The sequence below is a fragment of the Salmo salar genome, chromosome 15, assembly GCF_965601325.2.
Source record: "Salmo salar chromosome 15, fSalSal1, whole genome shotgun sequence".
Classification (NCBI taxonomy): Eukaryota; Metazoa; Chordata; class Actinopteri; order Salmoniformes; family Salmonidae; genus Salmo; species Salmo salar.
Window position 1 is genome coordinate 103,310,985 of NC_138305.1, and position 23,849 is coordinate 103,334,833.

Sequence of the window (23,849 nt, forward strand, 5' to 3'; positions counted from 1 at the left end):
CCCAACCTCCCAAACCCTCTGTTAAGTTTCTCTCTCTCTCTCTCTCTCTCTCTCTCTCTCTCTCTCTCGTGTAGAGGGTTTCTGTACAGCACTTTGAGATATCAGCTGATGTAAGAAGGGCTTTATAAATACATTTGATTTGATTTGAATTATATCTCTCCACACCCATATGGAATATTTCTACAGATTACTATAGAATACTACAGTACTTCCTATATAATGCTATAGTAAACTGTAGTATACTGTAGAATACCATACTACACACTGTAGTATCCTTCGATCATGTGTAGTACTTACTATAGAATTTTGTAAATTCTACAGTAATGTCCTCAAAAACATTACAGTCCACAAAACACTACACTTTTTTAACTATAGTAAATACTACAGTATTTAATTTCCCTCCCCCATAAAGCAATCTGTGCCACCCATAAGTGAGAAACCTACATGCCAAGTATAGACCATATTGTGTTCCTACAGGTTATAGAAAATAGCTTTTTCTTTTAGTATTTCTCCAGTAGGTTTCCTGAAGGAGAAAGCCTCCACTTCTATGTCAAATATTACAAAACCAAAACACTACAGTAAATACTACAGTAATGTCTGCAAAAACACTACAGCAAATACTACAGTATAGTACAGTCTGCAAAACACTACAGTAAATATTACAGTATAGTACAATCCACAAAACACTACATGAATTACTATAGTTAACTGTAAACACTACAGAATACTACAGTAAACACTACAGTGAATACTACAGTAAAGTCTGCAAAATCACTACAGTGAATACTGTAGTATTTATACCGTAGTATACTATAGTATTTTTTTCTTGTGGGCAGCTGTGAGAGGGTAGATGGGAGAGGATATGACAGCTGTGTGGGGCTACTTTGGAGTTGAATTGCAGTCCAACAGACCGTGATCTCACAGGCAAGCCAAGGTATATCAACACAAGCAAGCACCAGCGTATTGTACAGAACACTGACAATTCTATGAACAGTTTATGCTTCTCAACCCGGTAAATTGGCTGTACACTACAGTAGATTTGTCCTATAGTGCAGTCATCAAGATATGTATATAATGATACAGGCCTAATATAGCTAGCCTATCTCTGATTTGATGTAATTATGCACTGTAAAAGTAGATGTCTCAAAAGTTCTACGATATATGGGCTATATAAAGACAAGTGAATGTGTGTCATAGAGGTCACTTGTGTGGCAGTTGTTGGATATGATGGAAACTGATAGGCAACACTTCTTCAACTTTCATCAGTATGTTTCTACACCAGCCGTGGAGTTGGAGAGAGGGTAAAAATATCCCCAGTCTGTGTCCAGAGGACAGCAGGGAGAGGTCTCAGGCTCGGCTCTGCTCTCTGTGCTTAATACACGGCTGTTAACACTCTGCTCTAACACGCCACCCGATGACACTTCAGAAACCACGAGGCGCACGCCGGTAAGCTGAGAGAGAGGTGATGGAGGCCACAGTTCCAGATTGGGGTCACTAGTCTGCACGACGGATGGACGTGACTCTGTTCAAATGGACGCAGGTGACCTTACTGGGACATTTCTCTCCTTCTGCTGTATGCCTAGATCAGAACAGGGCAACAGGCATAGGGTGAGATAAGCTTAAAAATACTACAATAGGCCTAGCCAAGACATTATAAGCACAGGTGAGATAATTAATATAGATGGAGGACTTCTTAATAAAGGTGTAGGGAGCAATGACTGACAACTGCATCCATGTACTCAAGACCAAATAAAAAATGATTGAAGAAAAGACAGTGTCAATATAATCTCTGTGGTCATAACATAGGCTATACTACACACGTCTGATACCTTCCTTTTCCACACGTCTGGTACCCTCCTCTCCCACACACGTCTGGTACCCTCCTCTCCCACACACGTCTGGTACCCTCCTCTCCCACACGTCTGGTACCCTCCTCTCCCACACACGTCTGGTACCCTCCCCTCCCACACACGTCTGATACCCTCCTGTCCCACACGTCTGGTACCCTCCTCTCCCACACACGTCTGATACCCTCCTGTCCCACACACGTCTGATACCCTCCTGTCCCACACGTCTGGTACCCTCCTCTCCCACACACGTCTGGTACCCTCCTCTCCCACACACGTCTGATACCCTCCTGTCCCACACACGTCTGATACCCTCTGTCCCACACACGTCTGATACCCTCCTGTCCCACACACGTCTGATACCCTCCTGTCCCACACGTCTGGTACCCTCCTCTCCCACACAAAGGTCTGATACCCTCCTCTCCCACACACGTCTGGTACCCTCCTCTCCCACACACGTCTGGTACCCTCCTCTCCCACACACGTCTGGTACCCTCCTCTCCCACACACGTCTGGTACCCTCCTCTCCCACACACGTCTGATACCCTCCTCTCCCCCACACGTCTGATACCCTCCTCTCCCCCACACGTCTGATACCCTCCTCTCCCACACACGTCTGATACCCTCCTCTCCCACACGTCTGGTACCCTCCTCTCCCACACACGTCTGATACCCTCCTGTCCCACACGTCTGGTACCCTCCCCTCCCACACACGTCTGATACCCTCCTGTCCCACACGTCTGGTACCCTCCTCTCCCACACACGTCTGATACCCTCCTGTCCCACACACGTCTGATACCCTCCTGTCCCACACGTGTGGTACCCTCCTCTCCCACACACGTCTGGTACCCTCCTCTCCCACACACGTCTGATACCCTCCTGTCCCACACACGTCTGATACCCTCCTGTCCCACACACGTCTGATACCCTCCTGTCCCACACGTCTGGTACCCTCCTCTCCCACACACGTCTGGTACCCTCCTCTCCCACACACGTCTGATACCCTCCTGTCCCACACACGTCTGATACCCTCCTGTCCCACACACGTCTGATACCCTCCTGTCCCACACACGTCTGATACCCTCCTGTCCCACACACGTCTGATACCCTCCTGTCCCACACACGTCTGATACCCTCCTGTCCCACACGTCTGGTACCCTCCTCTCCCACACACGTCTGGTACCCTCCTCTCCCACACACGTCTGATACCCTCCTCTCCCACACACGTCTGATACCCTCCTCTCCCCCACACGTCTGATACCCTCCTCTCCCACACGTCTGGTACCCTCCTCTCCCACACGTCTGGTACCCTCCCCTCGCACACACGTCTGATACCCTCCTCTCCCACACGTCTGGTACCCTCCCCTCCCACACGTCTGGTACCCTCCTCTCCCACACGTCTGGTACCCTCCTCTCCCACACGTCTGGTACCCTCCTCTCCCACACACGTCTGGTACCCTCCTCTCCCACACGTCTGGTACCCTCCTCTCCCCCACACGTCTGGTACCCTCCCCTCCCCCACACGGCTGGTACCCTCCTCTCCCCCACACGTCTGGTACCCTCCTCTCCCACACGTCTGGTACCCTCCTCTCCCCCACACGTCTGGTACCCTCCTCTCCCACACACGTCTGGTACCCTCCTCTCCCACACACGTCTGGTACCCTCCTCTCCCCCAACACATCTGATACCCTCCTCTCCCCCACACGTCTGATACCCTCCTCTCCCACACGTCTGGTACCCTCCCCTCCCCCACACGGCTGGTACCCTCCTCTCCCCCACACATCTGATACCCTCCTCTCCCCCACACGTCTGATACCCTCCTCTCCCCCACTCATTTGGTTCCCTCCTCTCCCCCACACGTCTGGTACCCTCCCCCACACATCTGGTACTCTCCTCTCCCCCACACGTCTGATACCCTCCTCTCCCCCACACGTCTGGTACCCTCCTCTCCCCCACACATCTGGTACCCTCCTCTCCCACACACGTGGTACCCTCCTCTCCCACACACATCTGGTACCCTCCTCTCCCACACACGTGGTACCCTCCTCTCCCACACACGTCTGGTACCCTCCTCTCCCAAACACATCTGGTACCCTCCTCTCCCCCACACATCTGGTACCCTCCTCTCCCAAACACATCTGGTACCCTCCTCTCCCACACATGTCTGATACCCTCCTCTCCCACACGTCTGGTACCCTCCTCTCCCACACAAAGGTCTGATACCCTCCTCACCCCACATGTCTGGTACCCTCCTCTCCCACACACAGGTCTGATATCCTCCTCTCCCAAGTCCCGACCCGAAAGACTGAAACCAAATGATTTAAATAGCCTTTGTGTCAGGAAACCTGCGCTAGTGGAATATACTACCCCCATATATAAACAGGTGGATTCAGGTAGGTAGGCCTATGTTATCCCCACTTTCCTTTAACATTACCATGTTGTCACAAAACGACTCATTACCTGGATGTGTGCCTGAATGATAACAGTTATGGAAAACGACTCAATACATGGGGTGTGCCTGAATGATAACAGTTATGGAAAATGACTCAATACATGGATGTGTGCCTGAATGATAACAGTCAGGGAAAACGACTCAATACATGGGGTGTGCCTGAATGATAACAGTCAGGGAAAATGACTCAATACATGGATGTGTGCCTTAATGTTAACAGTCAGGGAAAACGACTCAATACATGGATGTGTGCCTGAATGATAACAGTTATGGAAAATGACTCAATACATGGATGTGTGCCTGAATGATAACAGTCAGGGAAAACGACTCAATACATGGATGTGTGCCTGAATGATAACAGTCAGGGAAAACGACTCAATACATGGATGTGTGCCTGAATGATAACAGTCAGGGAAAACGACTCAATACATGGATGTGTGCCTGAATGATAACAGTCAGGGAAAACGACTCAATACATGGATGTGTGCCTGAATGCTAACAGTCAGGGAAAACGACTCAATACATGGATGTGTGCCTGAATGATAACAGTTATGGAAAATGACTCAATACATGGATGTGTGCCTTAATGATAACAGTCAGGGAAAATGACTCAATACATGGATGTGTGCCTGAATGATAACAGTCAGGGAAAACTACTCAATACATGGATGTGTGCCTGAATGATAACAGTTATGGAAAATGACTCAATACATGGATGTGTGCCTGAATGATAACAGTCAGGGAAAACGACTCAATACATGGATGTGTGCCTGAATGATAACAGTCAGGGAAAACGACTCAATACATGGATGTGTGCCTGAATGATAACAGTTATGGAAAATGACTCAATACATGGATGTGTGCCTGAATGATAACAGTCAGGGAAAACGACTCAATACATGGATGTGTGCCTGAATGATAACAGTTATGTATCAGGGAAAGAGAACATGGCAATAAAAAGTATTATGAGAATTACAAACTCTTCTCAAAAGTAAACTCCACCATCGCCGTGGCTACAATGGATACGCTCATTCCCAAGCCTTTCCCAAGCCGCTCATTCCCAAGCCTTTCCCAAGCCGCTCATTCCCAAGCCTTTCCCAAGCCGCTCATTCCCAAGCCATTCCCAAGCCTTTCCCAAGCCGCTCATTCCCAAGCCTTTCCCAAGCCGCTCATTCCCAAGCCTTTCCCAAGCCGCTCATTCCCAAGCCATTCCCAAGCCTTTCCCAAGCCGCTCATTCCCAAGCCTTTCCCAAGCCGCTCATTCCCAAGCCATTCCCAAGCCTTTCCCAAGCCGCTCATTCCCAAGCCTTTCCCAAGCCGCTCATTCCCAAGCCATTCCCAAGCCTTTCCCAAGCCGCTCATTCCCAAGCCTTTCCCAAGCCGCTCATTCCCAAGCCATTCCCAAGCCTTTCCCAAGCCGCTCATTCCCAAGCCATTCCCAAGCCTTTCCCAAGCCGCTCATTCCCAAGCCTTTCCCAAGCCGCTCATTCCCAAGCCATTCCCAAGCCTTTCCCAAGCCGCTCATTCCCAAGCCATTCCCAAGCCTTTCCCAAGCCGCTCATTCCCAAGCCTTTCCCAAGCCGCTCATTCCCAAGCCATTCCCAAGCCTTTCCCAAGCCGCTCATTCCCAAGCCATTCCCAAGCCTTTCCCAAGCCGCTCATTCCCAAGCCTTTCCCAAGCCGCTCATTCCCAAGCCATTCCCAAGCCTTTCCCAAGCCGCTCATTCCCAAGCCATTCCCAAGCCTTTCCCAAGCCGCTCATTCCCAAGCCTTTCAAACTTTTGCAAAATCCACGTGACATGTAATCAACTAAACAGTATGGGCAACAAACATTTCAAAACACTACAAAATGTTTTCAGTGAAGTGCATAAAGTGTAAATGTCCGACTGTCTTAGGCAACTTGAAAGAGTTTGCATAGGAGAAAATGTGCTCTAAAGTCACAGTGCGCGACAAGCTGTTGAATGAACATCTTTGTCAGTTTGGGTTTTTGTGGATGAGGTGGAGGACAGCCAGCTGGGAAGATGAGTGGGTTACTCAGGCCTGTTGACAGTGTTCGGAGCCTTCGGGGTTCCCAGGCAGTAGTTAAAGATAATGTTATTGTTTCACGTTGCCCTTCAGCCAAGAGACACAGAGGGAATTTTAAGTTGAGGAACGATCTTTTTAGCTCCAGACAGAGTTGTTCAGTTGTTTGAGAGATAATCAGAACATCTTGTTGCATTCTGTTACTAAGGGTGAATTTTCTTTAGGCTAAATATTATTGTTCTACTGTAAATACAATGAACCTCTGATGCAGTCTTTATAAGACCAGATACCACAGTTTTGGCCTTCATTTATGGCCAGCAGTGGCCCATATGAGTGAGTTACGGGCTAATCTTGGCACAGCATACAGCTGTTAAGCCTCAGTCAGTCATAAGCTGACTGCTGTTCTAATGTGTGGTAACACGAGGAGCAGCCCCACAGGACTCAGCTGCCTATGTTGACTGAGACCCAAGTGTGATGCGGAGTGTTTGAAAACTGGGTCAGAAGCGTATCAAATATAGGTTAGTGTCACGCCCTGACCTTAGAGATCCTTATTATTCTCTATGGTTGGTTAGATCAGGGTGTGACACGGTGGGAAATTCTATGTTTTCTGTTTCTTTGTTTTTGGGCCAAGTGTGGTTCCCAATCAGAGGCAGCTGTCTATCGTTGTCTCTGATTGGGAATCATACTTAGGCAGCCTGTTTTCCAGGCTTGTTTTCTGTTTCGTATCTGTACCTGACAGAACTGTGCGCTTTCGTTCCATTTTTGGTATTTTTGTTTGAGTGTTTTTGGTGAAAATAAAACATCATGAACACTTTCCACGCTGTGCTTTGGTCTCATTCCGACGACAGCCATTACAGTTAGATGTCATGGTACCACATACATCTCTTTACTAGCCATGTTAAAAGATCAAAATTAACCGAGATAAATGTGAACCCTGCAAACAATAATGAATCGTTAAAACGTTCCCCAGGACATCCCGAAATGTTTGCCTCCTAGTAGATACCCCTAGCATGCTAGTAGATACCCATCGACTTCCAGTCATTGCGCTAGCGCTAGTTAGCATTGGCTGGCAAAACGACCTCTAACTTCTTTCATATTGGACACAGAGACATAAAAATGGTATCCACAAGTTCATCTGACTCTGGGGAAGTAGATAAGGGCCTCATTGCCAAAATCCCGAAGTATCGCTTTAAAACCCCTTTACCATTTCATTGCTTTACCTATAATGGTATGGGACACCTGGGTCCATCACATGACAAAAACTTCCAGGGGACCATTATGCAATCTCCCAAGAACATTCTGGGTCCTTCAGGGGACCATGACACAACATCCCAAGAACGTCCTAAAAACTTCCTCGGGACAAACTGGGAACTAGACAAAACCTCCATGGGACCATGATACAACACCCAAAGAAAGGTCCTAAACATTTCCTTGGGACGTCCCCGGAACAAATTGTGAACTAGACAAAACATCCTTGTCAAAGAATGTCCAAAAACATCCTAGGGGACGACCATGGGACATCTGAGGGACCTTTGTCCCCCAGAGAACGTTCCCTTGGGACCATCATGCAACGTCCTAGGGGCTAGTAAAATGAAAGTGCTGAGAACATCCTAAAAAAGTCCTGACATGGTCGTCCTAGGAACATACAGGGAACAAGACAAAGTTCCGACAGAGAACGTTCCCTTGGGACCATCAAGCAACGTTCTTAGAGCATTCTCAGAACATCAGTGGGATAACCTGGAGCCGAAACCCTTAAGGTACCTAATGGGAACATCACCGAATGTCCTCAAGACATCCCCTGTTTGCTGGGAATCTCCCATGAAGATAGGAGAGGATCCTCAATACTTAGAAGGAACCAACATGTTCCCTGTAGACATTGAGATAGGCAGGCTACATACTGTAACTACAACTTAAAACTTAATTAAGGTGCATATCTGGTAAAAACGTTTCATATTTCAACGAATTTCTGCCTTTCTGTATGCCAATTGCAAAAGCAAAAACGAACACATGATCAATATCCAATTTTTGCATTTCCTACCACAGCTACTGTACTGTAACTGCACTATAAATGCTAACTGAACTAAATCCAAAAACGCTACGGCAACCATAGAGAAAACAGAACATCAAGGTTACTTGTCATACACCTCAGCAACAACAGGACAGGCCCCCTTGACCTTCACTTATCCGACCCAGACCCACCAACCTTCCCCTCTATAACCCAGAATCTTCATTAGCGCAACCTCACTTACTTGCATTCATTTGATGTGACCTTTCCACTTCTGAACACAATGAACCTGCTGGCCCTTGTTAGAGGGGAGTGAAGCACATGCCACTGAGGACATACTGCCAAGGCGATCTGGTTTTCATGAGCTCTGACTTGACCACCTCATTACAGCAGTCAGCAGACAGGCATACTGAAAGGCCATCTGGTACGGAATATGTCACAATACCTTGGCTTCAACAGCTGATTGATTGGCTGGAAGTTCAGCATGACAAATAGAGCAATCAGAAAACAGAAAGCTATTGAAAAAACACACTTTACTGTAAATCACCGGCCAACATGAAGCCACAAACTTCACATTTTGAGACAACGGCACAAGGAGTGTGCTGCAATACGCTGTTGTTCCCTTCATCAAATATAGCCACTCCGTGAGCCACTTTCCAAAACTTAGATTAAGCCAGCTCCTGCACTAATTAGCAGGCACAATGGAAAATCTGTCAGAGAAATTTGCCCTTAATGATGTGATGATGCTTCTTATGAACATTAGAGCCACTCTCATGACCGATTGAGTGAGTGACAGGTGGCCTTTCTGCCACCTATGTTTATCATGCCAGTAGCAGCTCTATAAAGGGTAGGCCTAACTACAGCTTGACTGGGTCTTGGTGTAGTTTGGTTGGTGCAGGGCACAACAAAGTTTCTCTAGGCTCTAAACCGGCAGCATAGTTCTGCAATGATCACTTTAAATACAAAACCCCAAATTACATTGACATTTGGACCATTTTATTGCATCACATTAGGTTGTCGTTAAATGTCTCATATCAAGCAGTTAGAGAAAGCTTACTTACATCGGTAAAGTATTTATAATGAAATACAAATAAGACTTGGAGTCAGCAAGGAAAACACACAATGATAGCAACAGTAATGTCCATGGCAACAATGATGACAACAGTATTGTCCATGGCAACAATGATGACAACAGTAATGTCCATGGCAACAATGATGACAACAGTAATGTCCATGGCAAAAATGATAGCAACTGTAATGTCTATGGCAACAATGATAGCAACAGTAATGTCCATGGCAACAATCATAGCAACAGTAATGTCCATGGCAACAATGATAGCAACAGTAATGTCCATGGCAACAATCATAGCAACAGTAATATCCATGGCAACAATCATTGCAACAGTAATGTCCATGGCAACAATGATAGCAACAGTTATGTCCATGGCAACAATCATAGCAACAGTAATGTCCATGGCAAAAAATGACTGCAATGTACACTACATGACCAAATGTATGTGGACACCTAGTCGTCGAACATCTCATTACAAAATCATTAATATGGAGTTGGTCCCCCCTTTGCTGCTATAACAGCCTCCATTCTTCTGGGAAGGCTTTCCACTAGATGTTGGAACATTGCTGCAGGGACTTGCTTCCATTCAGCCACATGAACATTAGTGAGGTACGGCACTGATGTTGGACGATTAGGCCTGGCTCACAGTCGGCGTTCATATTCATCACAAAGGTGTTCGATGGGGTTGAAGTCAGGGCTCTGTGCAGGCCAGTCAAGTTTTTCCACACTGATCTCGACAAACCATTTCTGAATGGACCTTGCTTTGTGCACGGGGGCATTGTCATGCTGAAACTGGAAAGGGTCTTCCCCAAACTGGCCACAAAGTTGGAAGCACAGAATCGTCTAAAATATAATTATATGCTGAACGCTGTAGTGTTAAGATTTCCCTTCACTGGAACTAAGGAGCCTGAACCATGAAAAACAAGTCAAGGAGCCTGAAAAACAAGTCAAGGAGCCTGAACCATCCTCCACCAAACTTTAAGGTTGGCACTATGCATTCGGGTAGCGTTTCTTGACATCAGTCAAACCCAGATTTGTCCATTGGACTGCCAGCTGGTCAAGCACTGCTCCAGGGTCCAACGGCAGGTAGGCTAGTGGTTGGAGTGTTAGGCCAGTAACCGAAAGGTTGCTGGATCGAATCTCCAAGCTGACAAGTTAAAAATCTGTCATTCTGCCCCTGAGCAATGCAGTTAACCCACTGTTCCCTGGGCACCGAAGACATGTATGTTAATTAAGGCAGCCCCCTGCACCTCTCTAATTCAGAGGGGTTGGGTTAAATGTGGAAGACACGTTTCAGTTAGGCATTCAGTTGTAGGCTCCCTGTGGCTCAGTTGGTAGAGCATGGTGTTTGCAATGGTGTTTGCAACACCAGGGTTGTGGGTTTGATTCCCACAGGGGGCCAGTATGGAGAAAAATCATTTTTTTAATGAAATGTATGCATTCACTACTGTAAGTTGCTCTGGATAAGAGTGTCTGCTAAATGACTAAAATGTAAAAATGTACAACTGGCTAGGTATCCCCCCTTCCCCCAATGGTGGTGTGCTTTACACCACTCCAGCTGACACTTGGCATTGTGTGCTCCCGGTGAACAGTTCTTGTTCTGATGTTGCTTCCAGAGGCAGTTTGGAACTCAGTAGTGAGTGTTGCAACCAAGGACAGATGACTTTTACGCGCTACACGCTTCAGCACTCGGCAGTCCCATTCTGTGAGCTTGTGTGGCCTACCACTTTGCAGCTGAGCCGTTGTTACTCCTAGACGTTTCCACATCACAATTACAGCACTTACAGTTGACCTGGACAACTCTAGCAGGGCAGAACTTTTACAAACTGACTTGGTGGAAATGTGGTATCTTATGATGGTGCCAAGTCACTGAGCTCTTCAGTCAGACCATTCTACTGGCAATGTTTGTCTATGGAGATTGCATGGCGGTGTACTCGATGTTATACACCTGTCAGCAAAGGGTGTGGCTGAAATAGAATCCACTAATTTGATGGAGTGTCCACATACTTTTGTATATATAGTGTACTTTACCGCACACATAACTTATTCTACATTACTAACAAACAGATATTTCCTTATTATAGCTTGACTTGCATGTAAAAACTGTATCTAACAAAACAAATATGTAAAAACACAGAAACCTATCTCACTTCCCCATAATGAATCTAAAAATAACTCAAGAAATCTGTAATAATTTTTATGTTTTTGCAGAGGATGTTTTAGTTTTATATCTAACTAAGGTGTTTGGTGAAGTATTTCTCAAGTAGAAAAATGTGCGACGTGTTGTCTCTCATGTAAATGAAGTTCGAGCTGCTGGGAAAGTCTGTCTCACTGTCTATGCTATTGGATAGCGAGCAATCACTGCAGCTGTTCATCCCATGTTAATGGGCAAATGGACATCGTCAAAACACTTTTTTAGACGAGACTGACTTTTTGACCAAAATGATCCGATTGTCACTTTATAGTCAATTTTGACACTAGAATAACTGTTTCTGACTAATATCGATGCCACATAGGCGTTTTCAAAGGGATTCGTTGCGTTTTAAAGGCAGTCACTCTTTAAGGCAAATACAAAATATTATTATAAGATTTAAGATTAAATACCAACATTTTTTACACACTTATAAAAAGTGAACTTTAAATTATTTGTTTTTCAGTCTTTTAGCAAACTATATGTTCACTATCATTATACTTAAAACACACGCACTTCAATTGTATGCGCTTTAATTGTAATTTGGTATATTAATTCCTAATTCACGTGGAGTTGTTTTTCAGTTTAAGCATTGATTTTATGAATAAAACTCTGCGGTAGAGATACTCTGAAAGATCGGCTATGAAAAGCCAACTGACATTTACTCCTGAGGTGCTGACCTGTTGCACCCTCGACAACCACTGTGATTATTATTATATGACCCTGCTGGTCATCTATAAACATTTGAACATCTTGGCCATGTTCTGTTATAATCTCCACCTGGCACAGCCAGAAGAGGACTGGCCACCCCTCATAGCCTGGTTCCTCTCTAGGTTTCTTCCTAGGTTCTAGCCTTTCTAGAGAGTTTTTCCTAGCCACCGTGCTTCGGTTTCTTCCTAGGTTTTGGCCTTTCTAGGGAATTTTTCCAGAGCCACCGTGCTTCTACACCGGCATTGCTTGCTGTTTGGGGTTTTAGGCTGGGTTTCTGTACAGCACTTTGAGATATCAGCTGATGTAAGAAGGGCATTATAAATAAATGTGATTTGCTCGTGATCAAGTACACTAGAAGTATAGTTTCCAATAATGAGTTTAGATGTATTTTCTGAATTCCTGTTCAGAAGAGTGCAGAGAAAGAGAAAGTTGACAATGATAATGGTTGTTTATTCCACATAAGGGAACATGCACAGCTGAGGAACATGCTTCTTGAGAGAATGAATTTTTCGGATATCAAGAAAATGTACTTAAAGGACAATTTCATCCAAACAACTTTGGGTATTTGTTTCATTCGTCCATTGTTGATATAGTCCCAAAATGTTTTGCATCTCAGCAACCTTTTTTGAAAGTTATTTGATTAGATTTATTTGATTAATTAGGATCCCCATTAACCGACGCCAATGGCGACAGCTAGTCTTAGTGGGGTCTGACACATAACGAAAAAGACATTACAGACAAAAGACTTGATCATTTACATACATTTCAAAACATTAACATGCCGTGTGTGTGTGTGCACATCTATCAGTTACACATACATGTCAGTACACACACACAACATGTAGATCACATGAGGGAGAGACGTTGTGCCGTGAGGTTTTGATTTATTTGTTTTTTGAAACCAGATTTGTTGTTCACTTGCGCTATATAAGATGGAAGGGAATTCCATGCACTCATGGCTCTTGAATTTGTTCTGGACCTGGGGACTATGAAAAGACCCATGTCTGGTGGGGTAAGTGTATGTGTCAGTGCTGTGTGTAAATTGACTATGCAAACAATTTGGAATTTCCAACACATACATTTTTATAAAAACAAGTGACGCAGACAGTCTTTCCTGAATTGTATCTTATCCTTCTACACACAATACCCCATAAGGACATAGTGAACAAATATTTTTAGATTTATTGAAAATGAAATACAGAAATATCAAATGTACATACAGTACCAGTCAAAAATTTGGACACACCTACTCATTCAAAGGTTTTTCTTAATTTTTTTAAACTATTTTCTACATTTTAGAATAATAGTGAAGACATCAAAACCATGAAATAACATATGGAATCATGTAGTAACCAAGAAAGTGTTAAACAAATCTAAATAGATTTTAGATTCTTCAAAGTAGCCACCCTTTGCCTTGATGACAGCTTTGCACACTCTTGTCATTCTCTCAACCAGCTTCATGAGGAATGCTTTTCCAATAGTCTTGAAGGAGTTCCCACATATGCTGAGCACTTGTTAGCTGCTTTTCCTTCACTATGCAGTCCTACTCATCCCAAACCATCTCAACTGGGTTGAGGCTGGGTGATTGTGGAGGCCAGGTCATCTGATGCAGTACTCCATCACTCTCCTTCTTGATCAAATAGCCCTTACACAGCCTGGAGGTGTGTGTTGGGTCATTGGGTACGTCTGTAAGAGCTTTACACACCTGGATAGTGCAACATTTGCCCATTATTCTTTTCAAAATTCTTCAAGTTCTGTCAAACTGTATGTAGATCATTGCTAGATAACCATTTTCAGATCTTTCAAGCAGATAAGTCAAAACTGTAACTCACCCACTCAGGAACATTCACTGTCTTCAGTGTAGATTTGGCCTTGTGTTTTTGGTTATTTTCCTGCTGAAAGATGAATTAGTTTCCCAGTGTCTGGTGAAAAGCAGACTGAACCAGGTTTTCCTCTAGGATTTTGCCTGTGCTTAGCTCCATTCTGTTTCTTTTTTATCCTGAAAAACGACCTAGTCCTTAACCATTACAAGCATACCCATAATATGATGCAGCCACCACCATGCTTTAAAATGCGGAGAGTGGTACTGTTACGCCCCTGAAAAAGGGGAAAAATAATCACGAGTGTGATACGGTATTGTTTCCTCACTGAGAACTTTTACTGCAATCATTTTACCAAAGTAACACATTTTACAAAACAACAGATCTACAGGAAAGAGCTAGTGTTGTAGGGTACAAGGCTTATTCAAGTAACAACAGTATACACTGTAATTCACTGAAACATATACTAATTTCAATATAACTGTCAAGCACAAAGCTTTAACTCAGTAAACCATAACTCAATTTATCAACAGTCAATAAAGTGTTTGATAAACCATTATACAAATAACACCGCAAAATATCTTATTAACAACGCACATGTTCATTCACGATCGACATAAAATGGCAGCTACTCTCAGTACGAAGCTAGCCTTTGCTGCAACCGAGCAGGGCTCATATTACTCTGCAAACTTAACTCTAACTTCCTCAAGATGTTACTAAGACACACCTTAAACACTCCTGACATGTTAGCGAGTTATTACATTTAAATGACTCTGTTTTATCATCAATAACGTACCTGAAAAGGGGAGAAATAATCAAGAGTGTGATACGGTATTGTTTCCTCACTGGAGAACTTTTACTGCAATATGGAAAAGACCGCGATTTCCCCCGCGAACTTGGGTGGAGACCAGAGCAATCGATCTCAGGCTCATAGATTAAAGAGCATTTAGTAGATCACAGATTAACACTTTTCCCCTTCAATTAGGCACCACAAAATAAAGTCATCAATATAACATTTACACATTCCTTTTACAATTTTTACCTTTTGTACGCTTGATGGATTTTAACTTTTTAACACAATTATATGAATGTTATCAATCTCTATCAACTAATACAGAATGCATGATCTTTTTAACCTTAGATGTTTTAAGATCCTCAGATACTATGAACTTACTAATACTTTTTAATGTATAACAGGCTATGAGTATTTCCTTTAACCTGTCACAGTACTCAGTAATGTATTGTTTTGTATTTGCCTCAAACATAACACAAAAAGTTAATTGCTTTGCCATATTCTTTACAGTAGTACTTTAGTGCCTTGTTGCAAACAGGATGCATGTTTTGGAATATTTTTATTCTGTACAGGCTTCCTTCTTTTCACTCTGTCAATTAGGTTAGTATTATGGAGTAACTAAAATGATGTTGAACCATCCTCAGTTTTCTCCTATCATAGCCGTTATTTCAACTCTATAACTATTTTCCTCATGGTAAAACCCCTGAGCAGTTTCCTTCCTCTCTGGCAACTGAGTAAGGAAGGACACTTGTATCTTTGTAGTGACTGGATGTATTGAAAGAACATCCGAAGTGTAATTAATAATTTCACCATGCTCAATGGGATATTCAATGTCTGTTTTTTTACCCATCTACCAATAGGTGCCCTTCTTTGCGAGGCATTGGAAAACCTCCCTGGTCTTTGTGGTTGAATCGGTGTTTGAAATTCACTGCTTGATTGAGGGACCTTACAGATAATTGTATGTGTGGGGTACAGAGATGAGATAGTCGTACAAAAAGACACTATAGTTGCACACAGAGTGACTTTTATAAGTAAATGTTTACTTCTGAACTTATTTAGCCTTGTCATAACAAAGGGGTTCAATAATTATCAACTCAAGACATTTCAACTTTCGAAAAACATAACTCCACTTTGACATTATGGGGTATATTCAGGCTGTAACACAACAATATGTGGAAAAAGTAACAACAAAACCTGGAAAAAAATCAAGGGGTGTGAATACTTTCATAAAGTACTGTATGAGAAAGGATACTTAAACAAGGAGAGGATGCAGGGCGGTAGCTCCACCCCACTCACTCTGCAAGTTTCGGTCAAATCTATGGGCCAAATGTCCCCTGCCCTTTTGAATTTCAAAAGATGCTTACACCCTGCTAAATCGTGATTTGTTCAAATAACCAGTGACGAAAAACCTGCGAGCCGGAACAACTGTTGCTTGTTAGTTGTCCCATTCCAGTCTTTCGACAGACATTAACATATCATTTATGTTATGTAGTCTGTCTACCAAAGATTACAACTATACAGATAGTTGAATAATCAAAATGTCAGAATGAACTAAATCAAAAATGTTGCTTGATAACCAGGCATTTTCTGAACTGTTCCACCACATTTAGTTCTATGAATTGTTGTGTTTTATTACTACCTCCTGCTGCTCACGAAAGCTGTGAGGGCACCTTCTGGTCTGCTATTGAAAGATAATGTGTAGTATAATCTGGCACAGTGCTGGGGATAAAACATTAAGTAGCTGAGATTTGTCTCTGGAGGTTTAGGGTAGAGATGTCTATCATAATCTCAGCATTAGGTCAGACACAATCAGTTTGACTACTGTAGTTATTGGGAAACATAGAACTGCCTTTTTCGCATGCACAACAATTACTTGTAGCCTAGATTATACATGATATTGGCAAGGAACATTCAAATCATACAGAATTCCAAAGCTGGGTGACCAGTAGGGGCAAAGTTACTACATGAAGCAGAAACACTTACATTTGTGTATAGCCATAAAACACTGATGGGAGTGAAGAGGAGTGAAAACAATACTACCTCTCATTGAACTTGTCGGAAACATTACACAATGTCTGTAAAGGTTAACTATATAATAAAAAGTAAGACTTAGAAAACGTGATTCAAGGAAACAGGGAGCATTCAATGACAATAGCGTCAATGCACTAACTGCTATTCAGTTCTCTCCAGTGCTGTAAGCTTCATAAATCCATTTCCCCCCAGTAAGACTGACTTCCTGTTACAGAGACTCACTCTGCAGCCATGCAGAGAGTTCAACACGGCTTTGCTTACTTACTCAGAATAATGTCTATGTATCTACACACTGAGCAGTAGAGGGAAAATGTAGTCAGGTTGCCATGGAAATGTCCTGTGCAGCTCATCAAGAGAATCTATGATCAGGAACTTCACGAGGACGTGGCTATTGAGCGCCCCTCAACCATCTTCCTTCTTCCCTTCCTTCAGTCTGCCAAAAAGAGAGGAACATCTCAGCCTGTATGAAATCACACCCTGTATGAAATTCTACCATGCATGTTCCTTTCACTGTGTCTTCCTCCTTTTCACACATTTCTTTCATTTGGGACTATTCATCTCAGCAGTTGTCTTCTCCTCAGTGTCGCGGCCTGTCCCCTGTCTCAGGGCCACTCTGTCATCTCAGTGTTGTGGCCTGTCCTCTGTCTCAGGGCCACTCTGTCATCATAGGTCAGTGACTTTATTCTCCACGGCAGCCGAGATCTGCTGGAGCCTGTATCCCAGCTGCATCTTCTGAGCTGTAGAGTCCTCCTCTAGAGCAGTGATGATCTGGGAGGAGGGAGTTCCAATAACAGGTTCAAGTAACTGTCCAGTGAAATCTCACTTAAAAAAAAGTTTTATTTTTCTTTTTACATTCCAAAAACAAACTCATACATACGAACGACAACTTACAGACACATACAAACAATGACTACATCTCACCTGTCCAGACCAGCCTGCTCACACCCCCATCCTTCGTGCATTATTGTTTGCCACTTGGTCGAATTTTTTGTTGTTGTTGTCTCAGTCATCCATGCTATTGCAATATTTAAATAATAAATAATTACATTTTTCCATTGTGTCAATGATGGGGGATTGATTGACTTCCAAGTTTTTAGTATATGTTTTTTCAAGATGAGTGATGAGAAGCGAATCGTCCAGCCCATTGGGTATCTCACTTCACCCCATATGTCATGTCTTGAAATATGCAGACAGATGGATTAAAATGTAGTTTATATTGTAATACTTCTGACAGCAAACGTTCTAGCTGCTCCCACAACTTCTGAACTTAATGGCATTCCCAGAATGGATTATTCAGTCAATATTAGTTTCACACTTTTCCAACATGACTCTGCCGTTGTGCTGTATAATTTGTGAATTTTGTCTTTTGTATAATACAAAATATATTATAGAACATTCGTTTATACTGGAGCGTACATTGTCGTTAACTGTAATTTCATTAGTTATGCTCCAACTTTCCCTCCATTTTATGCCAACATCAGTTCTTTTTAAATCTTGGTTCCTGTCACGACTTCTGCCGAAGTCGATGCCCCTCCATGTTCGGGTGGTGCTCGGCGGTCGACGTCACCGGTCTTCTAGCCATCATTGATCCATTTTTCATTTTCCATTGGTCTTGTCTTGTCTTCCTACACACCTGGTTCCAATCCTATTAATTACATGTTGCGTATTTAACCCTCTGTTTCCCCTCATGCCCTTGTTAGAGATTGTTTGTGTTATGTGCTCGTGTTTTGTATTGGTGCGTGACGGGTTATTTTACCCATGTTTATTTATTTTTGTATGTTGGTTTTTTTGGAGTTTGTTTTATATTTATTAAACTACTCCATTTACCCCAAGTTGGTTTCTCCTGCGCCTGACTTCCCTGCCACCTACACCCACAAATATGACAGTTCCAACAGTTGATATTTTTTTCTAAGAGATTGTCAGGTGGATATGGTCTTTGCAAGGTTTTGTAGATATTTCATATGAACATCCTTATCTGACTCAAATAAGATTCCCTCAAGGATGCTCTGATGTCCAAAAGATTTCAAATCGAAATTTCGTGATATGTAACTTTTAAGTTGCATGTATTTGAAACTATCTACATTGGTCCGTCCAAAATTACTTTTTAATCCTGTCATGGAAATAAATGTATTTTCGGTTACCAAGTCAATTACGGTTTCTATGCCTTTTGATTTCCATGTGGGCCTATTTCTTGATTCATTCTGAAAAGCTATCCAAGGATTATTCCGGAAGGTTGTGTTTCTAGGGAGTGATGTTGGTTCTTGTAAAATATTTTTCATTTCCTTTCATATCGTTATAGTGTTCTCAACTTTGAAGTTGTTCATGTTCTTAGCTTTACCCTTCGAAAATAGACACGTAAAAAGATTCTGGGGATGAGCATGCACATCTTAAATATGTGCCCATTCTTCCTTTTTTAGTGTATTTAACAATATGTCGCAAGTAAAAGCCTTGGTTAGCGACTTGATACAATTCCAAGTCTGGAAGGTTAAAACCTTCCTCAGACTTAATAAGAAGATGTAAAACTTGTATTTTTATTCTAAGATTTGTATTTGCCCATATAAAGTCTTTAATGATAGAGTATACTTTTTTAAAGAATGTCTCGGTGGGGTAATTGCTATTACCAAAAATAATACAGAAAATTGATACAAAAACTTTGGCAGCCATGCCAGAGGTTTATTCTACCTATAAGATTTTTGGGAATATTATTAAATTGAATTAAATCTCAACTTTATTCCATTACTCAACAATATGAATTATCATTATACATTTGTTGTTTATTGTAATTTTTCAGCATCCTAAATATTTCATATTTTTTGTGATCCATTTAAAGGCTTTAATTCATCAGTTATTCTTTTCCTTTTTCCTATTGCCATTATTTCGATTTTTCCATGTTAATTTTATAACCTGAGATTTTTGAGTATTCTGAAAAAATCCAATAATGTATTATTTGTGTATATTTTTGCTTTAGGATGTTTATACAATATTTTTTATTAAATGTATTATTTCAGCTGGAAAGTTAAAGGCTTCCAAAGTTTTGAATAGAAAAGGCCATTCAAGACGATCAAAAGCCATTATTGATTAAAAGTTAATATTCTGTTAACTCGTACCCAAACAATGTTGCTGACTCATCCTATACTCTTCTTTGTGGCCAACGCATAAATTGAAAAACATGTATATCTGAAACAGACCGATTTACAAAATGCTTGCTATTTCCTCATAGAACATGATGGCATTCTCAACGGTCTACTCGCTTCTTTTTAACATACTTTATCAAAACTATTTGGAAGAAAAACTATTTTACTCATATGCTAATTAATTATAGGGCATATTAGAGAAATCTGGAAACACTGGACAGTTACTTTAAGACAGACAATTGCTTTTGTTTATCTCAGCTAGCTTAACATCTAATGGAAATTACAAGGAAGGGGCTGAAAAGCCTCGATGGACAGAAATGGAGGACTCACCTGATCATAGTACTTGTTGATGTACTTGTACAGCTCATGCAGGGCCACAAGGTAGTTCACCTCGCCAGCATAATTCTGTAAAGAAAGAAGGTGGAAATACTCAGTAAATCTTTGTTGGTACAGAACTTCTACGTGATCTATAGAAAAACTACTTAAGACCTACAGCACAATATTAACCTCAAAACATGCACCAAGGTGTAGTTGTTTTAAAATATAACATACTCGAGACAGTTCTGCAAGTGCAGAATTCATTTCCTGGTCACTGGCAGAAATGGTCTGCTTGATGTCAGCATAGTATCTGAAAGGAGGGGGGGAATGGGAATCTGAGATTATTGCACCCTCCATAATATCCATATGCTACATGTCTCATACAACACTAATTCATCAATTTCATGCAAATGAATACATTAGAAATCTTCTGACTTGAGTTCCCTATATACAGTGAGGGAAAAAAGTATTTGATCCTATGCTGATTTTGTATGTTTGCCCACTGACAAAGAAATGATCAGTCTATAATTTTAATGGTAGGTTTATTTGAACAGTGAGAGACAGAATAACAACAAAAAAATACAGAAAAAAAATGTCAAAAATGTTATAAATTGATTTGCATTTTAATGAGGGAAATAAGTATTTGACCCCCTCTCAATCAATGTCTATTATACAAGTAACGAGCTGAGATTAGGAGCACACTCTTAAAGGGAGTGCTCCTAATCTCAGTTTGTTACCTGTATAGAAGATACCTGTCCACAGAAGCAATCAATCAATCAGATTCCAAACTCTCCACCATGGCCAAGACCAAAGAGCTCTCCAAGGATGTCAGGGACAAGATTGTAGACCTACACAAGGCTGGAAAGGGTTACAAGACCATCGCCAAGCAGCTTGGTGAGAAGGTGACAACAGTTGGTGCAATTATTCGCAAATGGAAGAAACACAAAAGAACTGTCTCACCTCGTGGAGTTGCAATGATCATGAGAACGGTGAGGAGTCATCCCAGAACTACACGGGAGAATCTTGTCAATGACCTCAAGGCAGCTGGGACCATAGTCACCAAGAAAACAATTGGTAACACACTACGCCGTGAAGGACTGAAATCCTGCAGCACCCGCAAGGTCCCCCTGCTCAAGAAAGCACATATACATGCCCGTCTGAAGTTTGCCAATGAACATCTGAATGATTCAGGACAACTGGGTGAAAGTGTTGTGGTCAGATGAGACCAAAATGGAGCTCTTTGGCATCAACTCAACTTGCCGTGTTTGGAGGAGGAGGAATGCTGCCTATGACCCAAAGAACACCATCCCCACCGTCAAACATGGAGGTGGAAACATTATGCTTTGGGGGTGTTTTTCTGCTTAGGGGACAGGACAACTTCACCGCATCAAAGGGACGATGGACGGGGCCATGTACTGTCAAATCTTGGGTGAGATCCTCCTTCCCTCAACCAGGGCATTGAAAATGGGTCGTGGATGGGTATTCCAGCATGACAATGACCCAAAACACATGGCCAAGGCAACAAAGGAGTGGCTCAAGAAGAAGCACATTAAGGTCCTGGAGTGGCCTAGCCAGTCTCCAGAAGTTCATCCCATAGAAAATCTGTGGAGGGAGCTGAAGGTTCGAGTTGCCAAACGTCAGCCTCGAAACCTTAATGACTTGGAGAAGATCTGCAAAGAGGAGTGGGACAAAATCCCTCCTGAGATGTGTGCAAACCTGGTGGCCAACTACAAGAAAGGTCTGACCTCTGTGATTGCCAACAAGGGTTTTGCCACCAAGTACTAAGTCATGTTTTGCAGAGGGGTCAAATACGTATTTCCCTCATTAAAATGCAAATCATTTTATAACATTTTTGACATGCGTTTTTCTGGATCTTTTTGTTGTTATTCTGTCTCTCACTGTTCAAATAAACGTACCATTAAAATGATAGACTGATCATTTCTTTGTCAGTGGGCAAACGTACAAAATTAGCAGGGGATCAAATACTTTTTTCCCTCAATGTAGCTACGGCAGTGGTGTGTGCTGCCAAGCCGACAGACTCTCCCCAGAAGAATCCCTGCATGCTCAGTGAGCCCTCTCCATGGCACTGACAGATTGGCTGTGCCGTCTCTGCCTTGCCCAGGGTCGTATTCTCACCTCTCTACCATCTGCTTGTACCGTGGGATATCTCTGGCATACAGCAACTTGTTGATAGGAGAGTCCTAGAAGGAAAAAATAAAATGTTTTACTCAAAACACAGTACCGTTCCATGAGTGTTGAGAACCTACATGCTCTCGTTCTCTCTCTCTATTCTTCTTTATTTAATTCACCCCCCCCCCCCTTCATTTCTGCTAGACCTTCCATTCCCCTAGGCCCTTAACCTCCTCAGTAAGGTCTCCTCTCCGTGTTTGTCTCACCCTGCCCAGCTTGTGCTCTGCAATGGTACAGGAGTCCATGAAGGTCTGGGCTATGACAGACAACACAGCGTCCACGTGGTCTGATGCCTGAACGTCAAAGATGATCTGAGGGTTCTTCAGGATGTTAATCCAGAACCTCAGGGGTAAACTGGTGGGAAAATAAACAATTAGCTCAATCAATTTAGGACTCTACAATCTCACCATGTTTAACCTGTAGACCGATGTTCCTCACAGAGTGGAATCTAACATTCGCAAAGGCAGATATACTTTTGAGAAGATGTGTAATGATGCCCATGCTATGTCAATGGGCCGCTCGTTGCATTCTGGGCGATTCTGGGACAAGCTCCTTCAAGGAGTGAATGGGATTCTATTGAGCGCTAGCTCAAAAATCTAACATTAGCACAAATTTCCTCAACAAGAACTTCAACATTACAAATCTTTTCCGAGATGTGAGATAATTGTAATAATAATGTAAGTAAAATGGCACCGGAGAAGAAGGTAGACGTTTTACGTGCGCCAACCGATTGTGTTATTTTGTTAGTTTATTTGCGTTGTTTGATACTTGTTTTTTTACTCATTTGGTACATAATGTTGCTGCTACCGTCTCTTATGACCGAAAATAACTTCTGGACATCAGAACTGCGATTATTCACCACGGACTAGCAGAATCCTTTTTTTCCTTTAACGAGTCTGATGAGGCCGATGCGAACGATATACTGCTTTCTCGGGAACATACCCAGATCCCCGTGATTTGTGTGAAGAGGAGGCGGAGAAAAAGGGGCCGGAGGGCAGGCTGCCTTCTGAGAATTCGTAGGCAATCGAATAAACCCCCACTTCCTTCCATTCTACTAGCAAACGTGTAATCTTTGGACAATAAAATAGATGATCTACGCGGAAGATTAAACTACCAACAGGATATTCAAAACTGTGATATCTTATGCTTCACGGAGTCATGGCTGAACGACAACACTATCAACATACAGCTGGCTGGTTATACGCTGCACCGGCAGGATAGAACAGCGGCATCTGGTAAGACGGGGTGGCGGTCTATGTATTT

The 23,849-nt window shown here is 42.7% G+C and overlaps 1 protein-coding gene across 4 annotated transcripts in view; it reads right to left on the bottom strand.

Moving 5' to 3' along the window:
- Positions 1-15,932: 15,932 nt before the first annotated feature.
- LOC106572747 (plexin-B1) overlaps positions 15,933-23,849 on the bottom strand; it is a 100,200-nt gene continuing 92,283 nt past the window's right edge. For 2 of the 4 annotated variants that reach the window (XR_006759312.2, XR_006759311.2), the window contains 6 exons: positions 22,793-22,940; positions 22,533-22,597; positions 20,631-20,706; positions 20,409-20,483; positions 17,866-18,589; positions 15,933-17,712 (listed from right to left, as the gene is read on the bottom strand). Coding sequence is in view for 1 of the 4 variants with exons in the window: in XM_014147187.3 (XP_014002662.1) it covers positions 17,608-17,712; positions 20,409-20,483; positions 20,631-20,706; positions 22,533-22,597; positions 22,793-22,940 (469 nt within the window). In the remaining 3 variants the exon portion in view is untranslated. The remainder of the gene's footprint in view (positions 17,713-17,865; positions 18,590-20,408; positions 20,484-20,630; positions 20,707-22,532; positions 22,598-22,792; positions 22,941-23,849) is intronic. The other 2 variants (XR_014380707.1, XM_014147187.3) reach the window with 2 other exon arrangements.